The sequence below is a fragment of the Macaca mulatta genome, chromosome 2 (assembly GCF_049350105.2).
Source record: "Macaca mulatta isolate MMU2019108-1 chromosome 2, T2T-MMU8v2.0, whole genome shotgun sequence".
NCBI classification, from domain to species: Eukaryota; Metazoa; Chordata; class Mammalia; order Primates; family Cercopithecidae; genus Macaca; species Macaca mulatta.
Window position 1 is genome coordinate 115,100,359 of NC_133407.1, and position 16,418 is coordinate 115,116,776.

Consider the following 16,418-nt stretch of genomic DNA (forward strand, 5'->3'; position numbering starts at 1 on the left):
GTTAGCATGTCTGACCAAGGCCCCCGAGCTTTGCATGCTCCCAGACCGTTCAATGTGGTTGGGAGTATGGAATTCCACGGCGTTAGGCAGACAAGGGTTTGAAGAATACTATCTTCCACAAGAAAACCGTTGACATCCCTATTTTGCAGATGTGGAAACTGTGGCTCAGAGAAGTTGCGTCTGTAAACATAGAGCTACAGGATTTAAAGGCAGCACTGCCTGAATGCAAAGCTCATACTTTTAACTGCCTGCTCCTGTTTTTCTGCTTATTTCTTATATTCCCATGGGCAAGTATTTTTAACTTTTCAGGGCTTCAGTGTCTTATATTTAGAATTAGGGGAGCAAAGTCTAAGCGTAGTGGCTTACGTCTGTAATCCCAGCACTTTGGGAGGCCAAGGCGGGTGGATCACGAGGTCAGGAGATCAAGACCATCCTGGCTAACATGGTGAAACCCATCTCTACTAAAAATATTAAAAAATTAGCCGGGCGTATTGGCTGGTGCCTGTAGTCCCAGCTACTCAGAAGGCTGAGGCAGGAGAATGGCGTGAACCCGGGAGGCAGAGCTTACAGTGAACTGAGATTGCGCCACACAGCACTCCAGCCTGGGTGACACAGCGAGACTCCATCTCAAAAAAAAAAAAAAAAAAAAGAGGGGAGCAAAAATTCTCATGTTTAGAATTAGGGGAGCAAAACTCTTGTAGAGTTATTATAAGGGAGAAAGGAGGCAATGTAAAAAACTAAATCCATACCTCATACCTGGAGTAGTAGTAGTCATAGTAAAAGCAGCAGCTGTTTTTTGTTTGTTTATTTGTTTTTTAAATGTAGTGTTTACTATGTGGCAGGCACTGTTTTAGTTCTTTCTTTCTTTCTTTTTTTTTTTTTTTTTTTAGATAGGGTCTTGCTCTGTTGCCCAGGCTGCATGCAGTACAGTGAGTGGTGTGATCATGGCTCACTGCAGCCTCCACCTCCCAAGCTTAAGCAATCCTCCCGTCTTAGCCTCTTGAGTAGCTGGGACTATAAGCGCATGCCACCATGCTCATTTTAATTTAATTTAATGTCTTTTTTTTTTTTTTTTCTTTTTTTTTTTTTTTGTAGAGATGGGGTTTTGCTATGTTGCCCAGGCTGGTCTCAAACTCCTGGGCTTAAGCTGTTCCCCGACCATGGCCTCCCAAAGTGCTGGGATTACAGGCGTGAGCCACACTTGGCCTGTTTTAGTTCTTAATTTAGGCTATCTCATAAAATCATCACCACAACCCTTAGAGGTTACTACAATTGTTCTCCTCCAGTCCCTTTATAAACATGAACAGAAAGGTATAATAAGGGGCATAGCTGGAGTTCACACTCCATCGGTCTGGTTCCAGTGTCCTTACTGCACCCCTATGCCATGTTAACTCTTAGCAAACATTAGTTTTGAACTTCATGCTGTTCTAGAATCTGGCATCAATCTGAAAGGGACCATAAGGAAGCTGGAGTAGTAATATGACAAGGAGGAGGCCATACCAAGCTATGGAAGGTGAGCAGTAACATGGATACTCATGATTGCCTGATTCAGCCAGTGAGTGGTGAGACAGCCCATATGTTATTTCTTAGTAGTGACTGAGTGCATAGGATGATGATGACCCATGGTACATCATTCTTTTGGCCTAGGGACATCAGCCTACAGGTTCATTCATCAAGACTTAATGACAGCCCGACGTCTCTTTACCAAAGGCTCTCAGGTTGAATGTTTCTTACCCCAAAGACCCTTGACTGCATACTCATAGAAAAAAAAATTGAATAAATAAATAAATGGGAGGCCGGGCACAGTGGCTCACGCCTGTAATCCCAGCACTTTGGGAGGCCGAGGTGGACGGATCACTTCAGGTTGGGAGTTCGAGACCAGCCTGACCAACATGGAGACACCCCGTCTCTACTAAAAATACAAAATTAGCTGGGCGTGGTGGTGCATGCCTGTAATCCCAGCTACTTGGGAGGCTGAGACAGAAGAATCGCTTGAACCTGGGAGGTGGAGGTTGAGGTGAGCCGAGATCGCATCATTGTACTCCAGCCTGGGCAACAAGAGCGAAACTCCGTCTCCAATCAATCAATCAATCAATCAATCAATAGGACAATTCTTCCTTACAGAAAAATTCCAAATAATAAATGTAGAAGGAAAGAGGAAAATAGAAAACCACCATTAACATACTACAATAATAATTAGTTCTAGGTAAGACCCATTGATGAACGTTAAAATTAGTGGGTAAGGCTTGGTGCAGTGGCTCATGGCTATACTCCAAGCACATTGGAAATGTGAGGCAGGAGGATCACTTGAGTCCAGGAGTTTGAAATGAGCCTGGCCAACATATCGAGACCTTGTCTCTACAAAAAAGAAAAAAAAAAATTAGCTGGGTGTGATGGCGTGCACCTGTAGTCCCAGCTACCTGAGAGGCCGAGACTGGGAGATCTCTTGAGCCCAGGAGTTTGAGGCTACAGTGAGCTGTGATTGGGCATCAGAGCAAGACCCTATCTCTAAAAAATAGTGTTACAGTCATGAGAGACCAGAATAGACTGAGAAGCTGCCATAGTTTAGGGGAGACTAAGGTGATATGACAGCTAAATGCAACATGGTATCCTGGATGGGATCCTGTAACAGAAAAAGGATATTAATGGAAAACTGGTGAAATCCAAATAAAGTCTATAGTTAAAAGCAAACAATAAGCCACCAGCCCCCTGACTGCACCCCTCAAAAAAAAAAAAAAAAACTAACAGAAAAACCCCACAAAGCTCCTGGTTCCTTCCTGCCTAAGATCCAAATGGCATTGTCTAGAGCACCTCAGTTCTGGCATTTATATTCTAGTTCTGAATTCCTGTTACCTTTGGGAAAGACCTTTTGGTTGTGTAGTGCTTATGTCTGGGAAGCTCTGACGAATTTGGGGACAGGCTTGTGGTCTATGTGACTCTCAAAGCCTGTCTACCCATTGAACAGAATGCTACTCAGCAGGCTGAGGACAGGGGTGTGCACATGGATTCGCCTACTCCAACCCCAATCCTTGCTGGTACTAGATGTTACAAATGACATTCCTGCTATCAGGAATCTTCCCTGGACCCCCAACCTTTTTTGTGTGTGTTTTTTAATAGACGGAGTCTCACTCTGTCGCCCAGGCTGGAGTGCAGTGGTGTGATCTTGGCTCACTGCAACCTCCACCTCCTGGGTTCAAGTGATTCTCCTGCCTCAGCCTCCCGAGTAGCTGGGATTACAGGCACCTGCCACCATGCCTGGTTAATTTTTGTATTTTTAGTAGAGACTGGGTTTTGCCATGTTTGCCAGGCTGGTCTCGAACTCCTGACCTCAGGTGATCCTCCCGCCTCAGCCTCTCAAAGTGTTGGGATTACAGGCATGAGCCACCACGCCCGGCCCCCAACTATCTTTTAAGGTATTACCTTTAGACATTCTGCTTATCTTTCAAGGCCTGACTCACATTTTACCTCCCATATAGTTCCTGCATGATCATCACATGTATTAGTGTCTTTCAAATTCCTGTGATGTCGTCAACCTTAAAGTTCTTTATATCTGTTGATCTGCCCTTCCTGTGATATTTAGCACACCTTGCCATGTTGAGTCTGTGTGTGTACATGCCCTGTCTCCCTAAGCAGAACACAAACTTCTTGAAGGGAAGGAGTCTTACAAAACCTTCTAAACTTCTTGAAGGGAAGGAGTCTTAGAAATATCCCTTGAAGCATCTAGGATAGTGCTTGCCATAAGCCCTCATGAAATGACTGGCAAGTTTGAATGAGTGAATGCTTTACGACACTAAAAGGAGTAATATTGTCCCTGTTGGCAGATGAGAGGTGAATGGACTTGCTTAAAGTCATACAACTGATTATGAGCTATATTTGGAGCCCGGCTGCTCAGATTGTCCCTTTCTGAGCATTCTGAGGCCATGAAACTTCCTCACTCTGATCATAGCACTAAACTATAGTAAGAGTGATGGCTATCATTTGTTGTGGGCTTACTCTGGGCCAGGCTTGGTTCTAGGCATGCACACTATTCAGTCCTCACAATAGCTCTGAGGTATGGGCCTCACTATCCTCATTTTGTAGATACATCCACTGATGTTCAGAGAGATGTAAATAATTTGCCTTAGACTCCCAGCTAATAAGTTGCTGAGTTGAGATTTGAACCCAGGTGTGTCTGGCATCAAAACTCATTCCCCCTCACCCCTGTAAAGCAATGTCTTTCCCTTTGTTTTTTCAGACCCATCCCTGGAAGGCATGTGTGGCACTGAGCATGCCCAGTTGGGAGAAGATGGGCAGCAGCCACCGCGGTGCACTTCAACTACCTCATCTCAGTCTGAGCCTTCAGAGCAGCTTAGGCACCACCAAGGCAAGAACCTAGTCTCAGAGGACCCCAAAAAGAAGAGAGCTCAGAAGCCCTCCCACATGAGAAGAAACATACGGTGAGCTGTGCTCTGTGTAAGAGGAGAGGGAAGGGAATAGAGGTTTTACCTTCATCTTAAGGCTGTCAATAGCAGAAAGACTGATTTGGGAAGGAGAATTCTCTCTCCAAAGGAGAAAAGTGTCAAGTGTGTGTCTCCATTAATAGTGAAGGTGCAGCTCAGGATCACTGGACTTGGGCTTTCAGAGGACTGTAGGGAGAATGAGAAAGGCCTTGACCACTGTGGGAGGGTGTTCTACTCTCTGGAGACCCCAGGTGGCAGCCCAAAGATGATAAGGTGCTCTCAGCTGGACTTTCCGGTTTTTCCTCTATTTTTCTTATGTCTCAAAACAAGACTTTACAAGTTGAGTTCTCATCTTCTTAGATGTCAAATTCTAATGGTAGAGGACTGTCTGACCCAAAGCAAGGCTCCTTCTAAGAGCAAAAATGTGAACTTCTTTAACTGTCCAAATCCCCAACAGTTCTTCCTTCTATCAAATAACAATATGTGCCATTGAAAGGAAATCAGTGATATCTTTTTCTCCTTCTGCCTCCACTTAAAAAAGAATAACAATAATGACAACTTGAAATATTACTCTGAGTTTGAAAATAATATAAAATCCCTGTAAATTTAGTTTCTTTTCTTTTTTTTAAATTTCTTTTATTTCATTTTTTTGAGATAAAGTCTCTCTCTGTTGCCCATGCTGGAGTGCAGTGGCGCAGTCTCGGCTCACTGTAACCCCCACCTCCCGTGTTCTAGCAATTCTTGTGCTTCAGCCTCCTGGGTAGCTGGAACCACAGGTATCCGCCACCACCCCTGGCTAATTTTTGTATTTGTAGTAGAGACAGGATTTTGCCATGTTGGTTCAACTGGTCTGGAACACCTGGCTTCAAATGAACTGCCCACCTTCGCCTCCCAAAGTGCTGGGATTTCAGGCATGAGCCACTGTGCCCGGCCAATCCTAGTTTCTTTTCTACATGACAATACTATTATTATTTTTTTTTTTCTTGAGATGAAGTCTCACTCTGTCACCCAGGCTGGAGTGCAGTGGTGTAATCTTGGCTCATTGCAACCTCTGCCTCCCAGGTTCAAGCGATTCTCCTGCCTCAGCCTCCTGAGTAGCTGGGACTACAGGTGTGCACCACCACACCTGGCTAATTTTTGTATTTTTAGTAGAGACGGGGTTTTGCCATGTTGACCAGGCTGGGCTCGAACTCCTGACCTCAGGTGATCCACTTGCCTCAGTCTCTAAAGTGCTGGGATTATAGGCGTGAACCACTGCGCCTGGCCAACAACACTATTTTTAATACTGCTTTTCAGCTTCGTGAATCAAATATTACTCTAGTTTATTCTTGATCTGTTATGTGGAGAGATGAGTTGGCAGGGGCATCTGTCAGGGAGTTAAATAATATGGAAAGTATGTTTTTCTAGAGCCATCTGAGCTTGATGTCCTATTTTTTTAATGCTGTTCCTTGCATGGGTGTGGTGAGGCTGATGTGGCTTCTCTTTCTCCTGCCTCAACTCTCTGAGATCAGCAATGGCTATTTCTCTCTTTAGCTTGCCATTACATTGCCCAAATCTTAATTGAACCCAAGTGCTGTCTCTTATGTGAATGTTTAGAAAGCTACTCCGGGAGGATCAATTGGAGCCTGTTACCAAAGCAGCACAGCAAGAAGAGTTGGAAAGAAGGAAGCGCCTGGAGCAGCAGAGGAAAGATTATGCAGCCCCTATTCCTACTGTTCCGCTGGAATTCCTCCCTGGTAAGCAGTGGACATGGCAGGGAAGGCCCTTTGCTTCAGGAGGAAGAAGCCCTAGGTGCACACAGTGGTCAAAAGCAGATCTGGAATAAGATTGTGGCCTCTTGGCTGGGCGCTGTGGCTCACGCCTGTAATCCCAGCACTATGGGAGGCTGAGGCAGGCGGATTGCCTGAGGTCAGGAGTTTGAGACCAGTCTGGCCAACATGGTGAAACCCCATCTCTACTAAAAATACAAAAAAAAAAATTCGCCAGGTATGGTGGCGTGCACCTGTAATCCCAGCTACTAGTAGGCTGAGGCAGGGGGAATAGCTTGAACCAGGGAGGTGGAGGTTGCAGTGAGCTGAGATTGCGCCACTGTACTTCAACCTAGGCGACAGAGTGAGACTCCATCTCAAAAATAAATACATAAATAAATAAAAATAAAATGATTGTGGCCTCTCAGGAATCCTTTAAAGTCATTCAGCTTCTTGAGAGCACACAATCAGAAGAAAATCATCTAAAAAGCTAAAATGAATAAAAATGTACTCTTTAAATAGGTTTTTATCTAGATTTTTTCTCATAACTTTGGATTTTAACTTGCCAAAAGATTGGGACCTTTTCTAGTGGTCAGGTGGATAGCAGGAAGAAAAAACCAGTAGAGAAAGGGAATTTGGAAGGAGGGCTGAGGTTTTTGAGATGGGCTCTGTTTCTCTTCTTGGTGGATACTCCCCAAGAGAGCTATAAAAGAAAAGGGGTGGTGAATTGTTTTGGGAAATATGTTAGAGCCAAATGTGGTCTTGACATCGTTCCCTTCCATTTTGCTTTTCCTAGAGGAAATTGCTTTAAGAGCAAGTGATGGTCCCCAACTGCCTCCTCGGGTCTTGGCCCAGGAAGTCATTTGTTTGGACAGTAGCAGTGGCAGTGAGGATGAAAAAAGCAGTCGAGATGGTAAGATGAAACCAGGTGCCTCCCTTTCTCCCGACCTGGTGTTCATGCTGAGATTGACTGTACTTTGAAAAGAGTCCAGTCCTTCCTCATTCAGTTTGGGATGTGGCTTTGACTAATTTCCCTGTGTCTCATTGGTAAATATAAGTTTTTTGCTTGTCTTAACTTGAGCTGAAAGAGAGAAATAGTAAAAGTCAAAATTTTAATAAGTGATGAGAAGTTCTAACTTTAAGTTTCTGTAGTCTTCTGCTCTGACTGTGTGCAGTAAATTATCTTCACTCCATGGATTTTTGGTTTTGCTTTTTTTGCTGTCTCAGAGGTGATAGAACTGAGCTCTGGAGAGGAGGACACTCTGCATATTGTGGACAGCAGTGAGTCTGTCAGTGAAGACGATGAGGAAGAAGAGAAGGGTGGCACCCATGTCAATGATGTCTTAAACCAGCGTGATGCCCTTGGGCGGGTCCTTGTCAACCTAAACCACCCTCCAGAGGAGGAAAATGTCTTCCTTGCCCCACAGTTGGCACGGGCTGTGAAACCTCATCAGGTACAGCAAACCTTGACTGTTTCTCCTTTTTCTTTTTGTTTTCTTGTTATGAACATTGCCTGCTGGTGGTTATTAGCGTCACAGCCTGTGAAGTACTTGTTTGGTACCAAGAGCAGCTTGTTCAGCTATTGAAAAGACCTGCTACTTCCTTCCAGCAGTTGATGCTTCAGGATTCCTGATGAATAGGAAGGGATGGGGAAAGGGAAGAGACAAGCTTCAGGTTTGCCGTACCCCGTAGAAAGCACTGGATCTCTTGACCTAATAATTTGAGCCTCTTTCTGTGGGATCCCATGACTGAGGTGGTCTCTGGCGAGCAGTGCTTTGATTAGGAAGGTCTGTATCTAGAAGAGATGTGAGAGTCAGAAGATGGAGGGACTTTCTGATAGGAGGGAGTAGAGTAGTTTGTGTTGATCCAGACCCTGGAACCAGGACTGGTGAGTAAAAGTTCCATGAAGACAGACATTGACTCAGTTTACAATTAAGAACTTTTTTTTTTTTTTTTTCTGAGACAGGGTCTTGCTCTGTTGCTCAGGCTGGAGTGCAGTGGCACAATGTCTGCTCGTTGCAGCCTTGACCTCCCTGGCTTAAGTGATCCTCCCTCCTCAGCCTCCCAGGTAGCTGGGATTATAGGCCTATACCACCACACCCAGCTAATTTTTTTTTTTTTTTTTGTAGAGATGAGGTTTCACCATGTTGCTCAAGCTGATCTTGAATTCCTGAGCTCAAGTGATCCACCCGCCTCAGCCTCCCCAAGTGCTGGGATAACAGGCGTAAGCCATTGTGCCTGGCTGAGAACTTTTTGTTTTTGAGACAGACTCTTGCACTGTCGCCCAGGCTGGAGTGCAGTGATTATGACTCCCTGCAGCCTTCACTTCCTGGGCTCAGGTGATCCTCCAACTCAGCCTGAATAACTGGGACTATAGCCTCATGCCACCAAGCCCAGCTAATTTTTAATTTTCTTGTAGAGACGAGGTCTCACTGTGTTGCCTAGTCTGTTTTTGAACTCCTGAGCTCAAGTGATCCTCCTGCCTTGGCCTCCCAAAGCATTAGGATTACAGGCATGAGCCACCGTGCCTGACCTAGTAACTGTATTTTTGTACCCATTAACCAACGTCTCTTCCTCCCCCTCCTCTCCCTTCTCAGCCTCTGGTAATTACCATTCTATTTTCTACTTCCATGAGATTGACTTTTTTAGCTCTCCCACATGTGTGAGAATGTGTGATACTTGTCTTTCTGTGCCTGGCGGGTTTCATTTAACATAATGACCTCCAGTTCCATCCATGTTGCTGCAAATAACAGGATTTCATTTTTCATGGCTGAATAATATTCCATTGTGCATAGGCACCACATTTTCTTTATCCTTTCTTCCACTGATGGACACTTGCGTTGATTACATATTTTGGCTATTGTGCATAACTCAGCTTAAAAACTCTGCTGCTGTTGTTGTTGTTTTTGAGATGAAGTCTTGCTGTGTAGCCCAGGCTGGAGTGCAGTGGCACAATCTTGGCTCATTGCAATCTCTGCCTCCCAGGCTCAATGATTCTCCTGCCTCAGCCTCCCAAGTAACTGGGATTATAGTTGTGTGCCACTGTACCCGGCTAATCGTTTGTATTTTTAGTAAAGACGGGGTTTCACCATGTTTGCCAGGATGGTCTTGAACTCCCAACCTCAGGTAATCTGCACACCTTGGCCTCCCAAAGGTCTAGGATTACAGACATGAGCCATCGAGCCCAGCCTTAAGAACTCTTTAACAGGCCGGGCGTGGTGGCTCACACCTGTAATCCCAGCACTTTGGGAGGCCGAGGTGGGCAGATCACCAGGGCAGGAGATTGAGACCATCCTGGCCAACATGGTGAAACCCCGTCTCTACTAAGAATACAAAAATTAGGTGGGCATGGTGGTGCATACCTGTAGTCTCAGCTACTCTGGAGGCTGAGGCAGGAGAATTGCTTGAACCTGGGAGATGGGAGGTCGCAGTGAGCTGAGATCGCACCATTGCACTCCAACCTGGGTGACAGAGCGAGACTCTGTCTCAAAAACAAAAACAAAAACAAAAAAAACTACTCCTATGGAATGGGCTGCCTTAAGAGGGTGAGCTTCCCAACGCTGAGGGAAACCAGACTGACTGAAAGATCCTGTCAGGAATTTGACACTACTGATTCATGCATTACATGGGGCATTACACTGTACTAGTGAATGCTTTTCTGTTTTTTCCAAGAGGACTGTCACCAGCAAATAGACCAGTCAAGGTACAGGGAATCTTCTATGGCCATCCACACCTGCTATCTATTATAATGCCTTCTCATTTACTTAATTCTTACTAATTACAAAGTGAGTAAAAACTGGAGCCCTCATCTTTTTGAGCCCCTCTGACATTTGTCTTTGTCCCTTGTCAGATTGGCGGAATCCGGTTCCTTTATGATAACTTGGTGGAATCCCTGGAGAGGTTTAAGACCAGCAGTGGCTTTGGCTGTATTCTGGCCCACAGCATGGGTCTGGGGAAAACTTTGCAAGTGATCTCTTTCGTCGATGTCCTCTTCCGCCACACGCCAGCCAAAACAGTCCTTGCCATTGTGCCGGTAAGAGTTTTTGGGAAGGCACCACTTAAGTCACTCCTCTGAAGAGCTCTGCGTTAATGCCTTTACTGGGCACCAAAAGGCTTGATGAGCTCAGCTCTGAGTTTGTTCCATAAAACTCTCTTTTTGGACTTGGCTTTCTAATAGGTTAATACTCTTCAGAATTGGCTGGCAGAGTTCAACATGTGGCTTCCACCTCCTGAAGCCCTCCCGGCTGACAACAAGCCTGAAGAAGTCCAGCCTCGGTTCTTTAAAGTTCACATCTTGAATGATGAGCACAAGTAGGTGGCCTGCCCTTTCCTCTCTGCCCCTTTCCTTTTAGACTTCTGTCTGGGATCTGATGTTAAGGCAGTCTCTTTGAGTATGTAGCCTGTGCATCCAGATTTGTTTTGGTTTCTTGATGTGTTACTTTCTCTGTTCTTGCTACTCATTTTTTTCTCTACCTAGCTTTTCAGGAAAGCCAGAGTTAAGTAGCCTGAGAAATTTCCTGTGTTCTGCTTTAGGAGGCTTTTAGATCTTGAAAAATATGTAGGGATGGTCATATTTTCCCCATGCATATTGTAGTAAAATTCAGCACGAAACAATGGATCTTTCCATTGTCAGATTTTTTTTTGTTTGTTTTTTGAGACGGAGTCTTGCTCTTTGACCCAGGCTGGAGTGCAGTGGTGCGATCTCAGTTCACTGCAACCTCCGCCTCCTGGGTTCAAGTGATTCTCCTGCCTCAGCCTCCCGAGTAGCTGGGTTTACAGGCGCCCACCACCATGTCCGGCTAATTTTTGTATTTTTAGTAGAGACAGGGTTTTGCCATGTTAGCCAGGCTGGTCTCGAACTCTTGACCTCAGGTGATCCACGCACCTCGTCCTCCCAGAGTATTGGGATTACGGGCGTAAGCCACCGTGCCTGGCCTCTACTGTCTAATTTTTTACTTATTACATTTCACTTTTCTTAAAACCCTAATCATTAGTCACTTCTTTTAGGCACTGGTCTGCAGTTGACCTTTAATGGTACAACTCCCAAAGCTTTGAAAGGTGTAAGCCTTGCTTTGTTTTAGATTTAAATAAAATTATCTATCTATGTATGCCATAAAGTCAACCTGATTTCCAAAAGTCTAAAGCTATTTCTTGGTTCAACAAACCAGCTCTATATGCTAACCTTTCCCCTCATTGGTATGGATAATTGAGAAGGTAGACTTACTGTATTTTTTGCGGAGGGTGCCTTTTGTGATGTTTGGACACACACATAAAAATGAGGAGATGATGAGTTGACCTCAGGTGGTTGCTCTGCTTTCTTAGATTTCAGGACTTTTAGTCCACATGCAATCAATGAAATACAGTGAGGGCTCTGGTGTTTGGAAGTGGAGTGACTTACTGAGGGTCATCTGGTCTCTTCTCTTTCCTCTTTACTGTTTGTGGCTCTTTATTCACTTGAGCCCAGGCAAGTAAACTGCAGAATGTTGCCCTTCCTTCTGTGACCTTGTATTTATCATGGGATTGAAATGCTCCTTCAAATGTTGAGTTGTAGTCATGCGTGAATATCCAAGGGGATTTTCATTTTCTGTTGCCTTATGTAGTTGAATTGCTATGTTTCTTGTTGTTTAACCACCATCAATGATCCAGTTCATCCTGAGTGCAATTAGTTTCTCTGAGATGATGGGAGGTCCTTGGGTGGTAGGCTAGCTAGCCCTGTGCTTGCTGCCACATGAAATCTTTGGTAATAAGAAGTTCTGAATGTACATCAACACAGCTTTGATTGTGAGCAATTCTTCCTTGGGAGCAGTGGAAACAATAATTCTTGAGATATAATTCACATCTCACACAATTTTCTCTGTTTACCTTGCAGGACGATGGCATCTCGTGCTAAAGTAATGGCTGATTGGGTGTCAGAGGGTGGGGTGCTACTGATGGGGTACGAGATGTACAGACTCCTCACTCTGAAGAAATCATTTGCCACAGGTAGACCGAAGAAAACCAAGAAACGTTCTCACCCAGTCATCATTGATCTAGATGAGGAAGATCGGCAGCAGGAGTTTCGGAGAGGTGGGCAGCCTATCCCAGGAATACTCTTGTTGGTGTTTCACGAAAAAAGAAATCATGTCTACTAATAGCACCTAGTCAGATGTAAAGGGCATTATTGATGTGAATTGTTATCATGGATCAAAAATCCTGGTTCCCAAGATGAGTAGGATGACTTCCAATGGCTCTTAGAAGGTACTGCTTTCTCTGCCAGCTGTGCAGTTATGGTTAGGCCAGGCCACACACTGGCTTGGGGGAGATTATTCCTCTGTTCGTCTGTCCCTGTTTCTCTCACAGAACAGTTGGAATAGTAACCATTTCCTTTACCACTTTCTAGAGATGTTCTGAGAAAGCATGAAGAAAATATAAAGTGTTTAAATCACTAATATAAAGACAAAGTAGTAATACTATTGTTTGTGAATTTATAAAAAAGAATGTATCCCAGTTGCTTTTAGTGAAAACCATTCCTGTCATAGTTCTAATTCTACTCCATCTTCTAAGGGGCCTTTGCTCATTTGCGAAAGAAAGTTTTTAAGGGCTCAGAGGCCATTTCACTTTATAAGTCTCTTCATCTATGAGATTATGTTTGTTTTAGGTTTGCTTCTATGGTAGAGCTGGGATGAATTTGCCATTTAGCAATGACTGGAGAATAACTGCGGGAAGACCCTGTCCTTTAGCTAGCTCTTACCAGCCAGCCTTCAGATGGAGTCAAGACGCTGGCAATGGTGAGAGCCCACTAAAGTGTCTGGATTATTCCCATTGGTTTCATCCAGATGCATTTTTAATCCTAGGCTGGCACTCTGTAAGGTCCCTCTCTCTGCTGCCCAGTTGGTCCAAGCCCTAGGAATGCAAGTCAGTTATACTTTTCACATAAAGAAAAACAAAGTAAGGAAAGGAACAGGGGAAAGGGATATTTATTGCAAGAGTCAACTGCCAGATTAGCGTCATACCAAGTCATACCAGTCATATCCAGGAGCTTGAATGGCTGGCACCCTCTCACCAAGGGGGGCTGACTCTTGCTTCCTGCTTCCTTCATTTCTTCTGTCTCCTCCAGGGTGCACCCCTACTTCTCATATTATTGACTAAGAGCAGGCCCTGTCACCCTCTGACTCCGGATCCTCTTCCCTCCCTAGAGTTTGAGAAGGCTTTATGCCGCCCTGGCCCTGATGTAGTAATCTGTGATGAGGGACACCGCATCAAAAACTGCCAGGCCAGCACCTCACAGGCTCTGAAGAATATCCGCTCTCGCCGCCGGGTGGTGCTGACGGGGTACCCTCTGCAAAACAACCTCATTGAGTACTGGTGCATGGTGGACTTTGTGCGCCCAGACTTCCTTGGCACCCGGCAGGAGTTCAGCAACATGTTTGAACGCCCTATCCTGAACGGGCAATGTATTGACAGCACACCTCAGGACGTCCGTCTCATGCGGTACCGGAGCCATGTCTTGCACAGCCTTCTGGAGGGCTTTGTGCAGAGGTGAGCCATCCTCAGGGTCCTGCTTCCTGAATTTTCAGAGGGCCCTGTTGCCAAGGGCATGCCAAGCCTGTTATATAGGATAGGATGTTGGAGTAGGAGGGCCCCTTCCCTGAGGCAGTAGTAAAACTTTGCTTCCTGTGACAAGCTAGCAGATGGTGGATATCCACTGTTTCAATTCTCTGAAAGTTTGGCCTAGAAGTGCTTCTCTCAAAAGTTATCTTTAAAGGTACTGGAGACACCTCTCTTGCTGAGAGAAGCAAGAAAAAGGTACCATTCTGCTGACTTACTTTAGGCTAGTCTAAAGCAGATCCCTCATTTTTCCTTGTTGAGATGGCATATGGAGCGAAAGCTCAGAGAGGCAGCCCAAATTAAAGTAAGAACCTCAGGTTCCCCTGTCTCTGTCATGCAGTCAAACATGACCTGGGACAGGTCACTCTGCCTCTTAGTGTTAGTTTTCATCCTTAAGGTGAGTTTCTTCTTGCTTGTTGAACCGCTCTGCATTATTGCAAGGCTGCAGTGCATGTTGAGATCCTCAAGAGGGAGGTGTGGTAGGAGTGCACAAGGCTCTGTTTTTATCTTGCTCTGACCCCTCCTGGCCACACTACCTTGCCATTTCTGATCTGTTTGCCTCCGTAGGAGAGGCCACACTGTGCTGAAGATTCATCTCCCTGCCAAGGAAGAAAATGTGATCCTTGTGCGGCTCTCCAAGATCCAGCGAGATTTGTACACGCAGTTCATGGATCGCTTCAGGGACTGTGGTAGCAGCGGTTGGCTGGGGCTGAACCCCCTTAAGGCATTCTGCGTGTGTTGCAAGGTGCATTGGGGCCTCAGGAAAGATTGAGATGGGTACTAAGGATACACATGGTCCCAAGGGAGTTACTTCTACTGAGAGTCTTCAATAAAGGAAGAATAAAGTGAGAAGGGGCCACCTCAGTTCACTGCACTGGAGGTTTGGGGGCTCTAAGGAGAGAGGTGCTGGTCGTGTACCACATAACTCCTGGGGGTGCCATTCACACAGTGTAATATAACTGATGCTTCCTGCAGTGTGCAACTCAGCTGCACAACTTGTTATACCAAGGGGGATAATGGAAAAATACTGTGGGGCAGTGTTTTTGACTGCTAGCATAATCAGAATTCAAGAGATATATAGCTTAGACAAGTTATTAGGGATACCTTCCGTTGGATTCCATACTAATCATATTGAGATTGCTTTCATTCTTTTGTTGAGGGACCTGTTTCATTGACCTTGTACCTCTACCTCTGGCTACTCTTTAGCAGACCTGTTAGGTATTATTCTTAATTGGCCACTGCTTTGATAAGTCAGCAGAAGGTATGTGTCTGAGCTTAGGAGGGGTTTCCAAATATTTCTTTTATAGCCACAGTGCTGAGTCAAGGCCAGGAAACTAAGGCAAACATGTTCTGTGATGATGCTTTGGTGTCACTGCATCCTTCCTTCTTCCTTTCCTCTCTTCTCCTGGGAGTTCTCAACTCTTGCTAGGAATACTCCCTGAAATGATATGTGATTGATCTACTATAAGTCAGATACATTTTTGTCTATAGTTTTATACAGTAGCAGACTGTAGTCACACGGTGAAACTGGAACATTCTTACTCTTATTTGAATAAGAATGTCAAAAAGGCTTGTGACAGCTTTTTTGATTATGTAGCAAACATACTTACTGGTATGGCTCCTGGTATGAATGCTCCCATTCATGTGTCATGGTGACCAGAACTGGCAATGAAAACAAATATGCAGGCTCTTTGGCTGTGAAGGGCTCTGACTTTAATTTTTGGTGTGACAGTGTTTACTGTGGGACGTGTGTGTTTGAGTAAGTATGTGTTTCCAGACTTCCTGGGACACCCTTGCATTGTTCTTTGTCCTGTGTCCCCTCTCCCTTTCCTTGAACCTCAGATCTGGAATCACCCTGATGTGCTGTATGAAGCCCTTCAGAAGGAGAGCTTGGCCAATGAGCAGGACCTAGATGTGGAAGAACTTGGCTCTGCGGGGACCAGTACCCGCTGTCCACCACAGGGAACAAAAGGCAAGGGGGAGGATAGCCCCTTGGCTTCCTCAGTGGGAGAGGCAACCAATAGCAAGTTCCTACAGGGCGTTGGCTTCAACCCTTTCCAGGAGCGAGGCAACAACATCGTCACATATGAATGGGTAAGTCAAACAGATCCTTCAGGAACCATAAACTATTGCTGAGAAGGGGTGGTGCAAGTCCTGCGTGGGGAAAGGGTAGGGATGCACGGCTAGGGTCTCTTTATGGAATTACAAAGGTGGCCAATGAGCTGCTGCCTTGGAAGGAAAGAATTTTATTTCTAGTGATCTGACCTTGCACCTGCTCCAAGCTGCCTTGTTTCTCTCTTGCAGGCCAAGGACCTTCTGACTAATTACCAGACTGGAGTCTTAGAAAACTCTCCCAAGATGGTACTGCTTTTCCACCTGATTGAGGAAAGTGTGAAGCTTGGGGACAAGATCCTTGTGTTTAGGTAGGATGAGAAACTTCCAGTTGAGGCTGTGTGTCTGTGGTAAAGAATGACAAAACCACCACAGAACAAGACCAAGGCCACCGCCCCCCCACAAGTGCTTATTGTGAGGACCTTCTTGCATGTTGTCTGTCTCTTGGAGTTTATTTCATTGCCCAATTTGATTTCTCCACAGAGAACAATTTAGAACCCTAGGTTAGCATTGGAGTCTAATCTTTCAAATT

At 45.2% G+C, this 16,418-nt stretch overlaps 1 protein-coding gene across 10 annotated transcripts in view; it reads left to right on the top strand.

Moving 5' to 3' along the window:
* The window catches only part of RAD54L2 (RAD54 like 2), a 127,827-nt gene that overhangs the window by 90,984 nt on the left and 20,425 nt on the right, over positions 1-16,418 (top strand). For 9 of the 10 annotated variants that reach the window (XM_077992963.1, XM_077992965.1, XM_028844184.2 and 6 more), the window contains 11 exons: positions 4,235-4,436; positions 6,036-6,175; positions 6,984-7,100; positions 7,415-7,641; positions 10,038-10,220; positions 10,365-10,498; positions 12,057-12,253; positions 13,363-13,705; positions 14,342-14,519; positions 15,617-15,868; positions 16,079-16,197. In XM_077992963.1, coding sequence (XP_077849089.1) covers positions 4,252-4,436; positions 6,036-6,175; positions 6,984-7,100; positions 7,415-7,641; positions 10,038-10,220; positions 10,365-10,498; positions 12,057-12,253; positions 13,363-13,705; positions 14,342-14,519; positions 15,617-15,868; positions 16,079-16,197 — 2,075 coding nt within the window. In that variant the 5' untranslated portion in view covers positions 4,235-4,251. The remainder of the gene's footprint in view (positions 1-4,234; positions 4,437-6,035; positions 6,176-6,983; positions 7,101-7,414; positions 7,642-10,037; positions 10,221-10,364; positions 10,499-12,056; positions 12,254-13,362; positions 13,706-14,341; positions 14,520-15,616; positions 15,869-16,078; positions 16,198-16,418) is intronic. The other variant, XM_077992962.1, reaches the window with a different exon arrangement.